Raw genomic sequence first — 23,385 nt, 5'->3', positions numbered from 1 at the left:
TAAATTAGTTGCTATGCTTGGTCAGCGGGTTGGCAACCGCTGTAAGGTTTTTGATGATGTGTTAAAAGGGACACTGCTGCTCACCCCTTGACCAATGAGTTTTCTTAGTTGCCTCTTACAACACAAACGGAAACAAGTAATAGTCCATTTTATGCCTATATACCAATAACTATCAACGCGAGAACTCAAATGGTACATATAGGAAAAGGATTGTTATTAATAAGATCTAACAGGGCCAATTCCTATTAAGATCAGAGGGAACCGCATGGATGTCGACCTCCATGCGGTTCCCCCTGGAAACCATCATCATCAACCATAGTTGAATTTTGATGAATTCATCACGATGGGCTAATTGATCTGCTTCGTCCTCACCTATCATTCCTCATTGGTGTCGCGCTAGTGGATACCAATAGCGCAAATGGGGTTGCAAATATTAAAATTAATGCAAATTTTTTTTTTTTATTATTTTTACTGTTCATAACAACTTAGAATGGCAAACAAGCTAAAACCTGATGGAAAATCGTATATTACCTACATAACGTAATCGTTTCACCCCTGATACCCCCCATGTGTTGCCATTCCTGAGGACTCAGGTATTTATCTGTAATATACAATTTTAGATATAAATACACAGTAACTAATATAAATTATATTATATTAGACGTAATATAATACATTTTATATAATAAAAAATTATCGATTATTTTATTTTTTATAGTTACATATAATTTGTTTTTTCTCTTCTGAAAAGTTTTGTATGTTTTCAATCCTGCGATATATTCTTATACACGCATATCAATTTTCATATACAACATTCTCTTGTATGCCATTTTTTTATTTTTAATACACTATCTAGTAGCGTAGATCTAGACAATAATAGTGATAATGTGAGGCTGGCTGGAGAAACTGCGCGAACTGCCAAAAGAAGACACCGTTCACTTCAGTACTGTCGAAACGGCGGCATTATGAATTAGAGGTCTACCATGAAATAAAATTCCGAATTTTCAGACTTAATTTAGTGATTTCGTTTATATTAAAATCGGTCCAGTAAATGGAGCTTAACATTCCGATCATCATAAATCCTACCATAAATATCTAAAGGAACGATATTTTAACATTTTTAAACGATATATTATGTATTTTAAACAAACTTTCGTTCTTCATGATAAGCCCTCTATGTATAGGTACTATTTATATATAATCGCGTCACGTTAAGTCCCGATATTGTATTTTTATTATATTTTATATTTTAATATATTTTCCTAAAGTGTATTCACTTTTTCTGCCATTCACTGTAATCAACGTCACGTGCGGCCATCGAAGGCATTATCGGTCCGTGACGTCATCAACGATCCTCCTTGATGATCCTAAACACTGGTGATTTGTCAGACGAGCTTGCATGCACGTAAATTGGATTGTTTCTATATTCTATAGTAATATTTTCCCACAACTGAAGTTATTAAAGTTAACCCCATGTAAAATGAGAAATTTCTATAAAATCATCAACAAAATATGGAGATCAAACTTGTTTCTTTAGATATTTGAGGAATTAAAAAAAACTAATAAATGCCACATAATCATACCAATTTCTGATATTCCTATTGAGGTATCGTGGGTTATAAAAAATTAGGCGATCAACATCTAGCCCGATACTCTGGTTACTATGAGGGGAAAGGATTGTTAGTAACGCAGACTACTAGTCTTATGGCTAGCATTATATACCCTGTCAAGTCAACCTCCACGTGAACACAATTGAAACCGTGGTGAGAAAAAAAGAAATAATTTAATCGAAGAAGCATGCGACCCTAACAGTCACAAAACAAGAAGAAAAGAAACAAAACAAACATATAGTAGAACAAAAATATAGTATACAAATAGAAAAAAATTAAATTAAAATTAATTGATGCTGAATTCCAGTTGTACTCATCACAATGGAATAACTGATCTGCCTTTTCATCCTCGCCTATCGTCTTCCACAGGTGCCCCGCCAGCGTATACCGTTAGCACAGACATGGTTATCATTCCATTATTTTTATTAAATCTCTGGTTATCCTGCTCTATGTCCATAAATTTTACTAGTTTTGTTGAATAATAACTATTGTGAGTCATACTTTCATCCCCAAATTTTAAAATATGAGTAAAACTGACATCAATTGTTACTGCTATTGATGATACATAATTAAGAGAATTTAATTTGCTAAATTGACATGATTGAGAATTGAACCTTTTCTTTAAAAACTTTTCAATAATCATAACAGCTTATTTATTATAATTAGCTTAAATATTATTATAATGTTTAACAAAACCCTATCACACTTAGCCTATAAAAAAATACTCACGTCTTAATTTATTTATGCATTTACAGTATTCATATTAAGTTTTATTACAAAGATGTTATTAAAACTTATAAACCCTTATAAATACAATGCATGAGAAAGCCAGTACGAATCTGCAATGTCATTATCTAGCAAGATCTCACACTGGCATATTATCTAGCTACGTGGCATCCTGTCAAATAGACTAAGATGGAGTGGCTTGAGACTTAACAAGAATGCAATATTGGATGTAGGGATGACTCATGTGTACCTAAGTTACTACCTACACAATAATATTAAAAAATACAAATAATAAGGTACAGAGTATGACTGTATCTTAGTAAAATATACACCGAGGAATGCCTCGCGTTTTTATTGACAAATGTTTTGTAATACCATTTATTTCTGGCATAAATAGAATGGACGCAATCAAAGAAATTAGCTAAGCACCTTTGTAAGTCATTACTCAATTTATATATATATATATATATATATATATATATATATATATTTTTTTTTTTTTTTTTTTTTTTGATGGATGAATATGAAATGGCAACCCCGCCTGCGCTACCGGTATACGCTGGTGGAGCACCAGTGAAGGGTGATCGAATGAAAATGAAAACAGGCTAGTTAGCCCATCATGATGAATTTAGCATGAATGAATAATGATAGTTTCCAGGGGAACCGCGAGGAGGTCGACCTGGTTGAGTATATTGCTAGCAATGGGATTCTCAGTCTCTATTACTAAGAATCCCATTCCCCCCTCAATTTATAATTGCTTACCCAAAGGTGCTTAACTTCACTGATTGATTATAATTAGTATAAGTATTATTTTAAAAGTGTAATTACAATAGTTGCCTTTCTTAGTACAAATGTAGAAAGAGTGGAAGTATTTAAAAATGCTAATTGCAAATGTGGAACTACTGATACCCGTATTAAGTAGCAAAGATACCTTATATGCCTCAGAATTCTGCATGTATAAAACTTTTTAATGAGATTTAGATTAATTTAAAGATGATTAAAGATAAAATGAAATACATTCGTGTTACCGGTAGCCATGCATTGCGCCCATTTTTTTATAGGCATCCCTGTGTTGTTGTATAGAAAAGAGAATAAACCTCAGTTTAGTGTATGTTTTATTAAAAAAAACTAATTCTCTATAACCTTTAGGTCCACCATCTAGAACAAAATTTTAATTGATGGCAACCCTTACTTGCAGCCATTTTTTATGGGTAACCATGATATCGTGCACAGAAAAGAATAAACTAAATAAACATCCGTTTGGAGTAAATCTTATCAAAAAGCACAATGAGTTAGCCAAATTTGCCTAAATTTTTACCTATTTTCAACTGGCAAACCTAGCTCTCAGTCAACCGCAAGCTGACTGTGAGCAGGCAACCCGAGTACATTGTATTATATTTTCGCTCATTTTTCATTTAAACCAAGGTTTATTCAAAATTTAATAATATCTACAGAATTTAGCGACGGGACTTTTTTACAACTATGCGCCAGAAAAAAAAGCTATTGTATGTTTGAACACTAATTTTTATTTAAAAAAATCAGATTTATTGCATTTATCAATTACATTATTTTTGAACACTTAAAAAAAAAATTTTACGCCCTCTAATCATTTTCATTGAAACTAGAACACTTGTAATTTAAAATACTTATAAGTGCCTTCTAGGGATTATCATTAATGATTTGTTTCCTGCTTTTATCGCAGATATTCAAATTTGTATTATTAATGTATTATAAGATTAACAGATGGCGCTTTACCGCCTAGCTCCATCTGTTCATATTATAATCTATATGTTAGTTTTAGAAAAATGTAAAAGAGGGCAGTATTAACTACTTTATAACAAAACATTATTATTTTAAATATCAAATAGGTGACGCTAGATATAGTTCTTATTTTTTCTATATTTTTAATGGAAAAGCTTAAACATAAATCTTATAAATTTATTGTTGCTTGTTCTGTAATACCATAGATAATATACAAGATACGTAATAAAAAAAATATTGATATTTTTTTAAGTCTAAAAAATAAATAGATGGCGCTGTAGTACTATAATAATAATAAATAGGTATGTAACGCAAAGTGCATCTAATCGGCAATCTAAATTATTTTACAATTATTTTATTTTTTAATAAATTTAATTTGAAAATCGTTATTTCAGCTAGTATCAATCCACTGGTATACATAAACCTTCCCCAGTGCTTTCCACCATAATGTTTGCACATGGTAGAAATTTCAAAAATGCATATTTAACCCTTCTTTGCATGATTGTTTTTATTGGTGAAGTCATATAATCAAAGTGATATAATTCATGTTTAAAATTAAAGAAAAAATGGTCAAAACAATAAATTTGACAGCTATGTTTTTTTTTCTGCAATGGACATTAAAAAATTATCCAGACACAATCAACTTAAAGTGAACCTGGTCTTTTATATAAGTTTTAGGCATTCAATGTTATGATGGAAATTTCCATCAGTATGTTTAAATTAGATTAAATTCGCCTATATTTTTTGTATGCGACATCTTCACTGATTCTAAACCGATTTTGATTATTCTTTTTACAATCGATAGGCATGGATCTCCGTGCTGGTTCCATACTAATTTTATCACAACCAAAGCCGGTGCTTTTTATAAAATTTACACAAATTCCAAACACATTTGTCCACCATAACTAACTAACGTAAATCGATAAATTCTTGCCAGTATTTAGTGGAAATTACTCACACAGCCCTGAGAGAGATGTGCTAGAGGTATTTCAATCAAATTACACGCGCCTATGTCAAAGACATACCTTGTACGCAAGTGCGTGTAATTAAACGCCACTTGGCAACGATTGACGAGTTGAAACGACATTTCTTTCGTTAAGGACTTGCTTCGACATTGAAATTAGGAAATAAAATTAAATACAAGTTAACGAACGCACCTACGTCATTACAGATTCCAATAAATAAGAGAAAATAAACATCTATGACAAAAAAAAACAAAATAATGTTTTTAATTAATTTTAATCTAAAATTTTAATTTTAGAAATATCCATAGAGTAGGTATGATTCAGAATCGACACTAATGTCGTGAAAATAAGTTAAAAATATTTAGATTTACTCTCAGAGTAGGCGCTATAGCTTCCGATTTTTTTTTCTAATTGAAAGAGAAAATATCTCAGTGAACGTTAGAAGTGGTTTGTTACAACGTCTAAGTGGTTCTGAAGTTTGCTCATTTCGTTACAGGCCCACTCGAATGGCTCAAGAATCCTTCAAGCCAGTATTGGTGGAGAGTAAAATAATGTAGGCTTCAGAGACTGTATGGTGTGCTAGCCACTTATAAAAAATATATACATATATAACGGAGGGAGATTTTGTACAAAAGTCTGCTGATTGGGTACCCCTGTCCCATTTCTGTCTCATGTGTCTGTACATGGTTGTGCTTCAGTTTGAAGGGTGCGATACATAGCAATGAAATAATAGGGTACAGAGGCATAACACCTCATTTTTCAGGAATGGCAACGCATGAAGTGTATCATAAATGACACAGTATACTCTATTATGTCCGTAGTACTGTTCATGTCTATAGACGGCTGTTACCACTTTCTATCAGGTGGGTCGTTAGCTTGTTAGCCATTTTAGGTTACATAAAAAAAAATTTCTTTACTAACCCCCCGCGAGCTTTTACTTAAAAGTGGGATATACAGGACAAGAGTATACTCTTTCGAATAGGGGAAAGGAATTATTAATAATGGAGTTTAATAGGCTTGCTAGCAGTATGCCCTATCAGGTGGACCATCACGCGGTTTTTCCTGGAAACCATCGTGGTTAATCATTATTAAATTCGTCACGATAGATAGGCCAACTAACCTGCTTCATCCTCACCTATCAACCCTCATTGGTGCGCCGCCAGTGTATATCGATAGGACAGACGGGATTACTACATATTTTATTTTCACCCATTGAAAACAAATTAAACCTTTCGATTGAAATAAGTATCATCAAAATCAGTTCAGATTAAGTAAGCATTGCATTACACACAAATGGCAAACCGAATAAAAAAAAGTTTACAAGACTGCTTAAATTATTTTTTACATTATTATTTTATATTATTTAAAATTATTATTATGCAAGAAACAATTACTTCGCTATTATGTTTTTTTTTAATTACACGGATAATAAAATTATTTTCACAGTTCAATAAATTTAAATATTTATTTTATAAAAATGGAATACTGTATATAATGAAGAATCTCCTACTTTTGTGCCTACTGACACTATTCGTAATTTTGGATTATTTTTAACTTTTAAAAAAATTGTTCATTGAAGCTAAGGTTCACTGACTTGCATAAAGTTCAAAAGAGGTCAGATAGCCTAGTGGCACACGCACACATGCGTATATGTAGGTACTTACCTATATAAACTGGCCATTTATAATAAAAAAAGAATTTTATTTCGAATTTAGAACTCGTATTGTCATAGAAACAAAAATAACAATAGAAATTCGCAGTGAAATAAACGAATTTGACGGAATCATCGAGGTTTTTTGTTATAAAAAAAATTGAATATTGCAAAAATAAATGATGTTTTCTGACGAAGAAATAAAAGAAATACCAGAGAGCACTTTTATGAGGCCGGGCGACGAGATAATAAGGTTCACGATCTTCCATTATTTTGTGAAAAAAGTTGAAATCGCCGCCATATTGATTTTTGATTTTCATAATTTTCGTTGTCTAAACGTTTGTGTTTTATTTTATATTTGTGTGAAGTTTGTCGATCATATTAAGTCATATTGTATAATATTTTAGCATCCACGAAGTGTGTCTTAGTGACAAGTTTGACAAAAAGGATTCGGGATATCGCAACGAGCCGCTCTTGTCTGCAACTGCTAGAAATGATGTAGGTACACTAAAATATTTTATTTAATTATGGTATTTATTAAATAATAAATATATTTCATTCATATTTAGAGCTATTCGTATAAATCAATGCATATGTCTTTGTGTTCCTAAAAAGTGATGTTTGCATTACTTAACTGCAATATATCTTAAATTGAAATTCATTAATTAATCTTAACATCAGTTGGATGGACCCCGTTCTCTCTTCCGCGACGGCTTCTTCCCGGAGAACACAGCGAAGTTTGCGTGGACCGAAGAAGAAGGGATTATTGCTTCGTTCGTGTCTGAGCCACCATTCAGTTTCGGACAAGGCAGCTTCTCAAAGGATATAGATTCGGCACTGAAGAGTGATATTAAAGTAAGTAGATAAATAATAAAATATTATTAAAATATGTATATACTTGCAATATTAGAGGCCCCTGCCTCTTGAATTGTTATTGTTGAAGGGAATTGTTAGGTTTGAAGTTTAACAGTTTAACCATTGCCAGCGATATGTCCTATCCGTTCGGCTTACATACGATTCGCCCTAGAAACCACCGTGGCTAACTCTTGTGGTATTTGTCACAATGTACTGACTGACCCGGTTCCATACTCACCTATCATCACTTATTGATATCTCGCCGTATATGCTGTTAGCACAAGGGAAGTTACCATTCCGATTTTTCATTAAAGAAAATACTGCAGGCATTGCTTGTGCGTCGCCGATCTCTTTTACATGAGGATCTTAAACTACTACACCCTGAAAAGGAGAGAAGGCTTCAATGCTTATAAATTTACTCTGACAACTCGACTTCCATGCCAGTTATGAAAACCATCGTAGTCGTGATGAATTCGTTATGATGAACCATGTCATAACTTCATCCTCACCTATCACCCTTAGTTGCTACTTGATATATATATATATATATTGCTTTCTCACTGTGATCATTTCTTGTAATTGTTTATATTTATAATAAGTTTACTATTGTAATCTTTTGGAGGAATCAATGAAGAGTATCTATCTAATAATTTGATGTTAGAAGTACATAATATCCGCTTTCTTTATAATTTAAGACTTTATTTCAAAGACGTCAGGAATTAAAATTGATTAAATAAAGTAATCCATAAAATAACATAATGAAGTAGATTAAAAATAGTTATATTCCTTTTTCAGATGGAAGCTGACACTTCTAGTTCTATATTTCAAACTAGCAACCGTAACGGTATGACCTTCACCAAGAAACCTTGTACGGATCCCCAAATTGTGTCTTCCACATCCAATATTAGTTCAGGAACTGGTAAGTTATTTAATATTATGTTCTTTTGATAATCGTCTAGCTAACACAGTTTTACCTTTTTCCAGGGAGGTTTAGTTTTAGTTTTGTTGTGAGTTTTAAATAAAGGCAATCTGTACAAAGAATGTCTGCTTGAATGGAGACCTCAGTACCACTTGGGGAGCTGTGTTTGAAGGGTGGTAGTTAAATAGTGCCTTAATTATCAGAAATTTCGTCGTATATTTTGTAGTATTGATGGTACTGTTCATGTTTTTTTTATACAACTTAGAATGGCAAACAAGCTGACGGCCCACCTGATGGAAAGTGGTAACCGTCGCCTATAGACATGAGCAGTAACATGGGCATAACAGAGTATACTGTTTCGCCCATGATACCCCTCATGCGTTGCCATTCCTGAGGACTCAGGTGTTATTCCTCTGTACCCTGTAAATTCACGCCATATCCCACCCTTCAAACCGAAACACAGCTATGCAAACACAACTGTTTTACTGTTGAAACACGAATGGGATAGAGGTACCCAAGCAATCGACTTTTGTAAAAAGTCTCCCTCTGGTTGGTTTGGTTGGTTATAAATAGTCGTTACCACTTGCCGTCACCAGTTACCAAACTGTAAATAATAAGATACTTATAAACATTAATGAATACTTGACCATCAAAAATATTTTGGATTGTCTAACTATCCTAACCCAACTCCCTCATGTGTTGTCGTCTTGAAGGTTATTTCTATGTAAATTTCTATGTAAGACATACCATTGACCTTTCAGATTAAAATATAACAATTTCTTTATTACCATTTCACGTTGTAGTCAAGAATCTATTAGTAATCAAAGTGCAAAAGCTTTTTTTATACTACTATGGTGGCAAACAAGCATACGACTCATCTTATGGTATATCTCACCAGAGGGAGACTTTGTACAAAAGTCGATTGCTTGGATACCTATGTCCCATTCGTGATTTAACCGTGTAGCAGTTGTGTTTGCATGGCTATGTTTCAGTTTGAAAGGTGGGATATGGCGTGAATTTACTGGGTACAGAGGAATAACACCTGAGTCCTCAGGAATGGCAACGCATGAGGGGTTGCATGGGCGAAACAGTATACTCTGTTATGCCCATGGTACTGCTCATGTCTATAGGCGACGGTTACCACTTTCCATCAGGTGGGCCGTCAGCTTGTTTGCCATTCTAATATATATATATATATATATATATATATATATATATATATATATATATATATATATATATATATATATATATATATATATATATATATATATATATATATATATATATATAAAAATAATAATAAAAAAAGCCTATGGACGCCTGTAACACAGGGGATGTCACACGCCCGTTGCCGACCCTTAAGAAACCTTAATACGCCCTTTTTGAAGAGTCTCATGCTGTAGTCTTTAGGGAAAGCCTCAGAAGGAAGATCATTCCACAACCATTAGTGTGTGATTAATGAGTGATTACAAGTTATTACAAGAGTGCAACATAATTGAAACTTGCTACGCACATTGTCTATGCCCCAGATTAGTATATAAGATAAATTTTATATTAATTATCATGGACAAAGCTGCGGAATGTAACTATTTATTAACATTATAACTTATTTTGTCATTTTAGACCGTGGTAAAAATGGCCAGGGTCCTTGTAAAGTGGACAAAGCGGATCCACGTTCTAGGTTCCATTTCGTCAAATACGTGAAGAGACATGGACGGACTGTCAAGTTGTGGGAATGTGGAATTTGTAAGTCAGACCAAAATTGCACATATTATTATCGTCATCACCGTCATTCCACTGTAGCCCACTGATGGGCATAGTTATTTTCAAGGTACAAAATTGAACGCCATCCTCAGCCCTTTGATCAGGTATGACCAGCCACGCTTAATTAGCACCAGTGGTACCAGTGACACCGGCCCTCTCTGGAAACTTTGTGGTTAATTCTTAATAAATCGTGATAGGCCAGTTGACCTGTTTTCATCTTTACTTATCATCCCTGACTCTTTGTTTTTTTTATTAATGTGTTTTACGGCTTTGGATATCCTCAAGTTCTTTTGAACTTGACATAATAAAGAGTAAATTTTGGATTCAAGTCACGATTACACCACTTTTCATTAATTAAACAGTCTGCTCGTTTAATATTTTAAAGCTGCATAAAAAAAATCTTCTGGCAGGTAGTCGTGAGTTCCAACACCAATATACCCTGATGCGTCACCTTCCAACGCATACCGACGAGAGGAACTTCCACTGCAACGCTTGCGGCAAGAGTTTCCGCCAACTGTCCACCCTCAGCCAACACCGTGCTATACATTCTGCTGCAAGACCTTATGCATGTGAGGTAAGTGTAGCAGAACAGTTTTTTAGACCTAAAACGAAGATTGTGTATTTTAAATTTATAAACCAATTGAAAAATATACATTCCGACAGCTCGATCTGATGGAAATTGAACTTATATCTTCCAAATGGTTAGAACACAATGTTTACAAACTTGATGTAGATTTTATACTTATTTTTAACATTCAGGTTTGCAATAAGACGTTCAATCGAGTCTCTACCCTCATCTCCCATCGCAAGACCCACTCTGATGAAAAACCATACAAGTGCCATATTTGTCCTAAGGGCTTTCACCAGAAAGGTTACTCTGTCATATTTGTACATATGTATTATAATAATATGTAAGTATATACAATACTGATAAGTAGTCATAGAATCTAAATATTATTGTAGTTCTTATTAGATGTAATGCAATATATAATTCTAGTAAAGGAAGCAGTTAGAGAAAAGACAGAGATTTTATTGGTAATCAAGTGTACTAAGATAGATTATTATATCAGTTAATTATATAAACTTGCTAATGCTGTAATTTTATTTAATTTAAAACTGACAGAATTATAAGGTAACAAACTAAAAAAAATCGAAGAATCCCTTTTTTGATTAACAAATTTTTGCCGATTTGATCGAATAATTTCAGCAACTTATCTCTGATTATTAGGACCTTTTTCATGGGCGGTTACATTTTTGTGAGTTGCTGTTGATTAAATAGTTAGTAGATATAATAAATTATAGACTTTAAAGCACCAGTAATAGTCAGAATGAAGTATGGCATTATTCTTTCCAGGAAACTTGCGTAACCACCTATTTACGCATACCAACGCGCGTCCGTACAGATGTAACATTTGCCTCAAAGGATTCAACCAGCAGTCGAACCTTGTTTGCCACAAAAATAAGGTAAATATAGAAGTTATATTATCAACTTATTTATGGCTACAGAAAACCAATACCACTTTCTATCACGTGGTACATAAACATGTTTGTTATTCTAAGTACAACTATATATATAAGTTACAAAGAAACTTACTTAGAAAAACAAATAATTAAAATTGTGGTCCACAAAAAAATACCACCTTCAATTATGGCATAACCAGTTATTTTTATTTAAAAACTTAACTACTGAACTGACTTTGACAAAGTTTCCATGGTCTCAATTTGTATAAAGCTTTAAAAAAAAAGAATTTTCAAACAAACAAACATTAAAAAGAAAAAAAAAACAACCGAATTTTTTGAAGCCAGTTGAAAAAATAATGTCTCATAATCTTAATGTTTTATTTAGGCTCATCCTGATGACGACTGTGCCACTGTTCCTTCACGAGGTAAAAGCGCTACACGGCCCCCGTCTTTGAGTGGTGAAAAACAACCGGATTCTACTGGGTAATTTTCATTCTTATACTAGCCCTACGGGGGGAAAGGGATTGTTGGCAATGAAGTTTGACAGCCTCATTGCCGGCAATGTGCCCTGTTAGGGCGACCTACACGTGGTTTCCCCTGGAAACTATCGTGAACAATTCTTGTTGAATTCGTCACGATGGGGTAACTGACCTGCTTCATCTTCACCTATCATCCTTCACTGGTGCCCCGCCGGTGTATACCGGTGGCGCAGGTGAGGTTGTCATTCCATTATCATCCATTAAAAAAAATACTAGCTCTGCAGGTCCCAATTAAAATGGGCTACCTCTTTTTTTCCTGTGAGTGTCATAAGAGACGACTAAGGAAGCTTATGGTGAAGGGATGCAGCAATGCCCGTCTTAAAATACCCTCAAAAGCTAAACTATGGTTACCCACACGCCTGCCAAGCGGGGCAACCACTGGCTAAACCCGCCTTATGGGGAGGAGATATTCAGCAGTGAACAGTCAATGGTAAAAACAACAATACATAATACCTTATCATATGTAATCACCTATATTAATGTTAATTAAATGATAGTGCTCCCTGCATTCCTAATTACAAGTAAAACTAGCTTTGTGTCCGCTACTTCGTACACGTGGTTTCAAAAGTAAGAAGCTTAATAAATTAAGTCACTATTAGATAATGTATCATCATAAAACATATTACTAGATATTACCTTCAGGACATGTGAAAACTGCATCTAATTAGGTGAGGTAGTTTTTGCACGATTCCGGAATAAATATATAGACAGATTGACAAAATTTCTAAAAATTAATATTTTGGCCTCTATTATTCTTATGAAAACTCTTATCATATTTTTTTTTTCAAAATATCTCCCATATACAAATATTGTTTACTTACAATTTTACTATATTAGTAAGAATAGTAAGATATATTAGTACCAATACTTTCACGACGATGATTTTTTCTTTTATTGCAGTAATACCGATAAATTCGATTGTCAAATAGAACGTAACGGACGTAAATCCTAACAATATTAATAACATAATTGCCCAAATTTCCAGACCACCAGCTGACCAATGTGAAGTCAGTTCTTCTGTTGGGCCATACTTGCCATCAATGGAAGGCCCTTCCACATCTACATGGAATAAAAATTGGGATTTTTCCAAGCTCTTGCCTGAAACTAATGACATTTGGAATGATTCTGCATGGGGATCCATGGGAAATGGAGTGATTGTTGACCCCATAAAGACTTACCACATGGGGGTTGCTCTAGCAACCAGACAAACTCCATTTGCATTGCTGAAACCTGATGATAGTACTCCAGTTTTGGTCAAAGTAATTGATACAAAGCTTCCTGGTGGAAAACAGGTAGGGTCTTTTCAATCTTATATTATTTTTTACGTTTATAACCTCATAACTCCATCAGTTGTAAACCGATTTGGACAATTCTTTTTCTATCTGAACGGTATACTTTCAGATTAGTTTCAGATTAGATTTTTTTCTAAATTAGTTCAATAGTTCTGATTTTAAAACAAAATATCTGGGGGTGTTTTAACCCACAATTGAAGTCGGTTTTTTTATAGAACACAATTTTATACTTGCCAATTAATTTTAAGTTAAATATCTAGTTTTTTTTTTATAATTTATATTATTTATTTATTATTTTGTAAATTTTGTGGAACATAATCTTAAATTATTTAATGTATAGTAATTAAATATACCGGTTTCTTGATGAATAATTGTGCATCGTGCACATTACATTAAACGTAAGCATTCAAATTGTAGAAGGCAAATTTATGAATGAATGAACGAATTAGTATACTTTATTTGCATTATACAATATAAGTAAAAATATAAAGAAAAGGAAATAAGCAAGGCAATTTACAAATACAGTGATGCAATTGTATAAGTACAGTAAGGTAATATTTATGCTATATATTGAAAATATTTTTCATTTTAAATCTAATTCGAAATATATCTCGTTATTGGTAAATTTAATTAACTTTATTATAAATTTTAATGTAGTTTAATTACCTTCCTAGATGCTGGTGCCTGCTACAGCTAAAGATTTGAAAGTGGGTGGAAAAATTGTGTTGAATAATGAAGAAAATTCTACAGTAAAAGTACTTTTATTTTATAGTAACTATATTTCGCGGCTTTGTCCGCGTGACCTAGTATATAAAGTATTCTTTGTAGTAAGTTAGAATACAACCTACCGGTGAGACAAATTTCATTAAAATCTGTTCAATAGTTTTAGCGTGAAAGAGTAATCTATTTTTTTACAAACTTTCACTTTTATAGTATTAATAGGGTTTTAATCAAGAATTCATTGGCATTAATTATTTTACAACTAGTAACTAATAAGTACACCTGCTTATAGCAGATTTAAGATTATATATTTAGCCATAGTTACTGTTTCATTTTCATGAATTAAAAAAGAAACCTCAATATTTTACATCCTGACAATTATTTGCAATCAGGAGGGAACTTCTGTCTCCGACCCAGAAGTGGCCGGCGCGGTCCAAATAAGAGTGCCGGTGGTGGCGACGGTGGTGCCCCGGTTCCAGCCTGGTGGTAGACTGCACCTCGCCGTCGAGGAGCCGCATCACGCATACCACACCGCTCTCTCTGCTGATAGTATAATACATTGATTTAATATTAGTGTTTACTTGCTACTTTGTGCATAGCAAATTTGACAACGTTTACTTGAGTCGTTACAGCGCCAAAAACTCGTTGTCATATTTATATTTTTTAGCTCTTAAATTTCGCGGCTTTGCTCACCTTTATTAAATTAAAACATAATCTACCCGGGTACAAAAATTTCAGTTAAATCCGTTCAGAACTTTTCGCGTGAAATAGTAAAAAAAATTCTCTAATCCTCACAAACTTTCGCGTTTGTAATACTAGCTGCATCTCGCCTCTTTGTCTGCGTGAATTAATAAATAAAGTACTCTATATCGTCATCATCGTCATCATCTCAGGCATTATATGTCCATTGCTACATATAGGATTCCCTTATAGACTGCCATAAGGAACTATCCTGAGCCACCTGCATCCATTGACTCCCTGTACATATACATAGTACATATACTAAGTTAAAATGTAACCTTTCTGTATATTTAACTTCATTCAAAACTCTTCATTAGTTTTTGTACTATCAAACACGCAAAATTTCTTTTTTCACAGTTGGTCCAGTGAAAATAGAACCGTGCTCCAGCGGGTCTGATGTATCACCGGTATTTTCAACTAAGATGACAAGCATGGATCCCCTCCATACAGAAGATCCTAGTGCCTTTGACGATCACACATTGAGACCAGGTAAACTTATATTTGTTTTCTATCTATAATAAAGTAGCACATTTACACCCTTATTTTATATAAACGTCAAACTTATAAACATATTTTTGCAATTGAAGTATTTTGTCTTTCTATTTTAAAATAATTTCTTAATTTGAAAAACCAATGGCAAAGTGCTCTAATATTTAAAATGGGTGTGTAGAACGTCTTAGATTTTATGAATAGTTGATACATTTTCGAATATTTTTTTTTTTTTGTAACTGGGAATGGAAGATAAACTGATGGCTTTCTTGATGCAAATTGATAACTATCAGTTATAAATAAACCATAGACAGAAGAATACAGTGTAACGCCCATAGTATCTCTCATGCGTGACTACTTACATGTCCTGTAATTTCATTGCCATATATTATCACATATCTAGTGGAAACTCAGCAATATACCTAGAAGCATAGCTGCTTGGGACAGAGTTTTAATAGGAATACAGAATAGAATTACTCAAGTAGACTTTTGTATAAAGTCATCTTCTTAAACTAACTAGTCCTTGGCACTATCCAGGAATTACCTCTAAATCTCGAGCGTAGAAACTTCATAGAATCAACGCAAGTAGTTCTTGATGCAAAATCTTTCAACTCCAAAAATCTTAGATAATGAGATAAATAAATAAAATGTATAATGTTTTTTAAAGGTACAAGGATATCGTCGACTTGCGCCCTGCCGCCGCCAGCTCCGTCGCCGCCTCTTGATTTCAGCTCCATGGATCTGTTTGAACCCATGGAATGCATCCCAATGGGTACCTATACTTAAATTTTTACATGTTGCCTAATAAGAGATGTTCGTTTGTACGTGTATTATGAAAAAGAAATAATAAAAAGAAGATAGAAAATCAAAACTCAGAGGCTGATTTTTAACCCCGAAGAATTTCTTACAGTCAATCTTGAGAACCAGGAAATAGCAATTTTCTAATCATTTGAGTTTAATTGGAATGATCCTATATATCCCAATATTATAAACTGTTTCCCGCGGCTAATATAATAATAAAACTTAATATAATAATAATATATAATAAAAAATAATAATAAAATAATAAAACTTTATATAAAAATGCAGCTGAAATGATGTAGCAAGAGATAAGTCATATATAGAGGCCTTTAATATTCGGTTCTCTCTGCCTACCCTGTAAGGAACTTAGCATGAACATACATCATCATCAAATCGGCTGTTAACTGTCCACTGCTGAACATATTATAAAGGAAACATTCAATTCACAGTCGGGCTAACAACCGCAGTTAAGCTTTGGTAATGTTTTAAAAGGAACGCTGCTACCCGTCCTCTACGATTAAATTCCCTTAGTCACCTCTTACGACATCCACGGGAAGGACTAAGGAATGAATATACATAGATATGTTTAAATATAATAAATGTATTATTAAGTCATTTAATTAATTATAAATTCTATTATCCAGGACCGCAAATAACTGCTGTCGATATAGAGCAACCACCCCCATCCGATGACTCCGACATCTTCATTGGAGAGTTTAAAGTGAGTCAATAATCTGAAAATAATATAAAATAGTAATTAAAATTTAGTTAAACGGCCCATTTGAAAAGTAATAACTGTCGCATTTGGGCATATTGTAATACGTTTTTGTAGACATTTCTCCCCGCACAAGCAAACTATGCAACCAACTACTAACAGCACTATTTCCGAACATATACGACATTCAAACCTTCAAAAAAAGAGCACGTTCATTCCTATAAAGCTGGCAATATATCTACAATTCCTCAGCTGTTGCGGGTGCTTATATGCGGAGGTAATCACTTACCATCCGGTAAACGAAATTTTAAAAGAAATGGGAACATATATCGGAACAGCACCACGGATATTATAAAATAATAAGTGTTACCATTTCGGGGGGAAAGGGATTGTTAGCAATGGAGTTTGACAGCCCCATTGTTAGCAATATGCCCTATTAGGTCGACCTCCACGTGGTTCCCCCTGGAAACCATTGTGAACAATTCTTATTGAATTTGTCACGATGGGCTAACTGACCTGCTTCATCCTCACCTATCATCTTTCACTGGTGCCCCGCCGGTGTATACCAATAGCGCGGGTGGGGTTACCATTCCATTATCGCCTATTAAAAAAAAAGTGTTACCATTTCGGAGGATTAAGATGTTATTCATATACATTTGATTTCACTGAGGTTACTGATTGACAGGTATACTTTTTTTTAATAGATTATAATGTAATGGTAACTCCTGCGCTAACAGTATATGCTGGCGAGGCACCAGTGAAGCATGATAGGTGAGAATGAAAAAGCAAGTCAGTTAGTCCACCGTGGTGGAACACATGAAATTCAGCACGATGGTTTCCAGGGACCACGTGGAAGTTGACTGACACGGTATATTGGCTGGCAATGGCTAGCAATTTTAATTAACTGAGTACATTTCTTTCCAGGAAAGCATCGCCCTGTCTGATTCAGACTGAATTGTTTATTTAATTTAAAATTTTTTTGTCTTTTTTTTTTGGTTTCCAAGCAAAAAGAATGTTCGGTCCGATTAATTTTAGTTATAAGTAAAAATGAGTTTTGTTTGATAATATTAATAAATGTTATACTATTGTATAAATGTTTGTTTTCTTACTACAAATATACAAATATTATTATATTGATATATGTTGATAATTAATTCATAAAAGAATATTTATATTGTTCAGTGTTATATATAATTCAAACCTGCGCTGTGTGTCAATAAATCAGTCCATAGACTTCTTACATGCATAGATATTATGGAAACTATAATAATGAGCTGCTCAGGCAATAGGTACTTCAATAATTTAATAAAATATAGCTAATATAGTCCATCTACGTGCTGTAAAGACCCATTATTCATTTATCAAATTTATTATTATAATATATTTCCAATAGGACATCATTACGAATTCAAGTACAAAAGTGCTCCCTATTCTAGGAGGAGGTAATTTCCTGTGTGCCGTGTCAATAATCCGATATTATGATGTCGCGATGACATCGCTATTATATCGGTATAATGTCGTCGTCGTATCGTATTGTTATCAACACGTGGACGGAAATAGGCCCTTTGGGGTGGCGGCACAATTGTAGGCTTAGTTGACGTTGTTAACGATAGATGTCGCTAGTGGTAATAGTCGTAAAGTATTAAAATTTTAAATGTTATTCAAATAAAATTTTCATATATAGAATTAATTTATGAAATGGAATAATAGCTTTAAATATTTTAATGCACTTATAGGATACCTATTTGTTTTAGAAGGTTAGGCATGCAGAATAATTATGATTTAAAATATTTTTCAATTTTATCGTATACAACAGAAACTATTTTTTAATTACCTATTTAGGTAAGTAAATATATATCCAGTTAGTAGAATCTTAATCCAAAAGCATAATGATATAACGAACAGGCAAAGTAAAAATCAAAAATATTCTGGGCTTATTATTTTCTAAGAGTATAGATTTCCCACTAACTAAATTGCTAAAGTACTTACATATATTAAAAACTAGCGATCTGACCTGGCTTTGCATGGGTAAATAGATTTTTTTATAATGTAGCTTTAAATAGGTGAAATAATTTTTAAAATCAGTTGAGTAGGTTGAGTTTATCCATTACAAACAAACAAACAAATTATTCCTCTTTATAATATTAGTGAAAATATAATTTATTTACTATATTAAATTCAATATAGACACAAAGCTATTTTCCCAAAATATTATTCTTAAAATGATTTAACAAAAATAAATACGCAGTGGAATCTTCTATTTTAATATGGAACAATAAAGTACATATGTATAAACATGAGCGGAATTATAACTCATTATAATTCCGCTACCCTATAACAGATGGCGCAACAAGTTTTATTAAGTAAATGTTCTAGTGCATTTATTGTGGTTTTTCACCTAATAATAAATATCTATCTAATAATTAAAGTATTTAAATATTCTAATAAGTCGGAAACGTTAATCATATTCAGCGTTTATATTCATATATATATATTTTTGTAATTAGATTTTTGTAAGTACTAGTCGTATTTGAGAAATGTTTTTGCGATATGTTTGATAACTCATTTCTTAAGGAAGGTTATATACTATTCAATATCACGATACGACCACAGGCAAGACCCCGGAAATACAGCTAGTAGTATAAATGTAAATGATATTACCTAATATTTCAAATATCGGAACTTTGTTACTTGATCATGTCTAAACAAATTGATTGTAATTTGGCACAAAGATAGACTACACCTTAAATAACTATTTCGTGATATTTGGTGTATAATTACTATATGTTTCGTTTTCTTTTTTCAACTTTTAAAATAAAAAAAAAGTATTTTCATCCAGACTTCTTATTGCAGAATTTGATTTTGTAAAGATCTTTACAGAATTTGTCGATTTATAACTAATGACCAACCATACGTATAACCACAGAAAATATAAAAAAAAAATCGCAATAACATTTAATGAGAAGAATGCAACAATAAAACGCGAATTACGCTCGTACAGTTTTTTACCAAAGAGCCACGCGTGGCCGGCACGCGACTGAAAATATTAAAACTGGTGTTAGATCTGACACGCGGCCTTTCCCACCAATAAATAGAGAAATCTTCTGACAACCCTATTCCAGAAACCTTTATATTCTATCCGAGTAATTTTCAACACTAACCCGATCGCTGTAAATCCTACTTTACCTTATCATATATGTAGTTGATCCACTTGAGTAACGTTTAAGGAATTTGATCTCTGTTGATTGGAGACTAAGGTTGAATTGAGAATAGGATTTCGAATAGTAAAATTAGGGTTGTCGTCAATGGACTTATACCGCCCCCGACGGTTATCGAATAATGCATTGGCACGTGTGGACTGCGTTTTTTATCGAATTTTTATTTCGTGCGAACGGAGAAGTGGCGCATGGCGTCTGGTAGAGACTGGCCGCACAATGGCCATGTGTGACTATGATGTGGGATAGAATTGGCGATATGCTGGTGCTTTGGCGATAATATATATTTATTTAAATATATTTTTGAATGTATGCCATATAACACAGTTGTTATAATTTAAAAATAGGTGAGTACGTTGTTAAGATTAGATTATCGTTAACTAAATTTGGCAACTATAAATGATTACAGGATTAATTCATATATTGACATCCTCTTAAAGGTTTAATTATCAGAGATTTTTTTTTTCAAATTTATAAACAAGAATTTGAAATACTAATATCCCATATTTATGAAAGGCTCTAATTTTTATCGTTTATCATTGATTCGTATAAAAAAGAGTTATTCACCATAAATATTACATACATATCCACAAAACATTAACAAGGAATAATTTACTTAAAATTCTTTTTATTTTACTTTACTTTATATAGAGTTTGATATAAGAAACTTTTATACAAAAAATATATTTTGAGTTGGTGAGGGATATCAGAAAAGAAAAAGGTTGCTTGTAATTGTTTGTATAAGATATAGAATATATCTTTGCCAATTCTAAATAACAGCAAATTTCATAGTGATTGGATAAGCTATTAAGATGCTATAAGGTAACAAACAAACAAACTCACTTTCACATTTATATATCCTAATACGGAATTCAAAATCACCGACATCAACTTACAATATTAGAAAATTAGTCATATTTACATTCTGAAGTTATTGCCAATTATTTCAATATTATAATCGGCATTCTAAATTTAAAACACAAATAATCCACATATCAAATTATCAATTGTATAAAATGATTAAAAACAAACAAACACAGGGCGTCAACAAATCCCACTCAAGGGTCCAATGCACCCCAAATATCATTTCATATTTTGATTATGATATCGATGTCACCCACTCGCATTGCAGGGTTTTTTTATGCCTTTTGTCCGTTAATACACATATTAACCCATTAAGTGCCGCGTGCCAACATAATATAATATTTCATACGTATAATAAAACTATTGTATTTGATATAAATGTTACTTTTTTAATGTGAGAATAGAATCATAGTCGGAAGGGGCGAATGGAAATTGTGAATAAATTTATTTATCCGTTTATTTTAATTTATCGTTAAAAATAATTGTCAATTAGTAGATAATTATAACGTTACAAAAGATTAAATTTAATTAATAAAGGATGAGAATAATTTAATAAAATTATTATGGAAATATCATTTATTTTTAAAACACAGGGGGCAAACGAGCATGCGGCTCACCTGGTGGTAAGTGACTACCGCCGCCCATGATCATCCACAACACCAGCGGCATTGCAGGTGTGCTGCCGGCCTTTTAAGGAATTATTAATATATAAATTAAAAGGAATATACTCTTTTCTTGAAGGTTATGTTGTCGTATCGGTTCGGAAATACTGCTGCTGGAAGTTGATTCCAAAGAATGGTTGTGCGTGGCAGAAAGTGCTTTGAAAAACGCACGGTGGAAGACCGCCACTCGTCCAGATGATTGGGATGAAACTTTAGTTTGTGGCAGGTTGTACAGTATTTGCTCATGCTGGTATTTCAATAGTAGATAGCTGTATCTACATATTCTATCACTTCAAAATTATGAATTCTGTTTCCAAATGTGATATCTTCACACTATACCGAGCGGTCCTGGCATCGAATTTTTTAGTATAAATCTATTGTCATAGTGTTTACTTTGCTTGATACATAGTGTTAACTTGGACATGGTTCCATTATTTGTATTTTTCTACAATTAATTAATACATTTAAACAATTTATTTGTAAAAATAAACAATAGGTCTTTATAGGTTTCGCTTTGCTTTGAAATAATAAAAAAATAACTTTGCTTTTTATCCTACTATTATGGCAAACTTACAAATTTATGTATATGTATGGTTGGACGTTTGTAACTCTTTCTTTATTAAACAGTTGGACGGATTTGAATCAAATTTTGTATACATTTAGCTTTTAGCTAATATCCTAACTTCACACATGGCTACTTTGTATGCTAATTTACAGGAGTAAAACCGTGAGAAATAGCTAGTTGTTGATAATCTTCTTCATATCTGCTCATTACGTTCAGATAATGTTTATGTTCCTCTCAGAATATTATCTGATGATCGTAATTATTAGTATTTAAAATTTAGACTGATCACTATTAACAAATACAGACTTGCGACTTTTTGTAATTAACGATGTTCACCCGTCAACTGCAGAAGAGCGACTGACGCGACACGCGGCAGCCACACGCAGCGGATTAACGCGATTGGTCGCGCGACATCTCAATCGCAACGGATTTGTTGCAAACTTGCGACAGTAATGAGGTATGACATTGCATTTATTTTTATTATCACAATTTTGTTGTTGGTAATTACTAATGTTTGTATTGGATGTTTTCTTTTAAACTAAAGAAAAAAAGAAAAAGGTTTTTTTATTTTTTATACGTTTGTTTATAATGGACACACTCAAAAACTACACAATTAATTTTAAAAATTGTTTCACCTGTAGAAAACTACATTATAAGTCCATAACACAGAATGAATGTTATTTAAAACAAAAGGAAATCTACGCGGAAATTACAATAATAACCCAAGATACCAAAATTTGCCTTTTAAAGGTAATTTTAAATTACTAAATTATCTTTTCATTTGCTTGTGCGAAGCCGGAGCAGATCGCTAGTAATAATATAAATTGATAGCCTTGAATTAAACTGCCAACTCTTTTATTTTTTAGTGAATTACCCTCCATGAAATGTTAAATAGTGTAAGGGAAGGTAAGGTTCAGTAAGGGATGATAGATGAGGATGAAACAGGTCAGATGGTTTAACATCGTGCCAAATTTATCAATAATTAAGCACCATGGTTTCCAGGGGAAACCACGTAGAAATATAAATTAAATAGAGTAATTCCATAATATCAACTAGTGATATACATA

The 23,385-nt window shown here is 32.8% G+C and overlaps 1 protein-coding gene across 1 annotated transcript; it reads left to right on the top strand.

The window, feature by feature from the left end:
* The first annotated feature begins 6,830 nt into the window (after positions 1–6,830).
* LOC113512169 (zinc finger and SCAN domain-containing protein 12-like) lies at positions 6,831–17,995 on the top strand. Its single transcript, XM_026895971.3, has 16 exons — positions 6,831–6,966; positions 7,121–7,211; positions 7,395–7,568; positions 8,364–8,487; positions 10,114–10,236; positions 10,665–10,828; positions 11,014–11,125; positions 11,609–11,718; positions 12,101–12,198; positions 13,240–13,546; positions 14,221–14,301; positions 14,659–14,815; positions 15,365–15,496; positions 16,164–16,268; positions 16,942–17,018; positions 17,937–17,995. The coding sequence occupies exons 1-16, from the start codon at positions 6,893–6,895 to the stop codon at positions 17,964–17,966; spliced, it is 1,959 nt and encodes a 652-aa protein (XP_026751772.2). The 5' UTR covers positions 6,831–6,892; the 3' UTR covers positions 17,967–17,995.
* The last annotated feature ends 5,390 nt before the right edge of the window (positions 17,996–23,385 follow it).

The sequence above is a fragment of the Galleria mellonella genome, unplaced genomic scaffold, assembly GCF_026898425.1.
Source record: "Galleria mellonella isolate WM207_F2 unplaced genomic scaffold, CSIRO_AGI_GalMel_v1 utg184, whole genome shotgun sequence".
Lineage (NCBI taxonomy): Eukaryota > Metazoa > Arthropoda > Insecta > Lepidoptera > Pyralidae > Galleria > Galleria mellonella.
This window is presented reverse-complemented; position numbering and strand designations above follow the sequence as displayed.

Coding starts and splice junctions, on each gene's coding strand:
- LOC113512169 (XM_026895971.3), top strand. CDS start 6,893: ATGATGTTTTCTGACGAAGAAATAAAAGAAATACCAGAGAGCACTTTT. Junction 6,967..7,120: donor CCGGGCGACGAGATAATAAG/GTTCACGATCTT, acceptor ATAATATTTTAG/CATCCACGAAGTGTGTCTTA. Junction 8,488..10,113: donor CAATATTAGTTCAGGAACTG/GTAAGTTATTTA, acceptor TTGTCATTTTAG/ACCGTGGTAAAAATGGCCAG.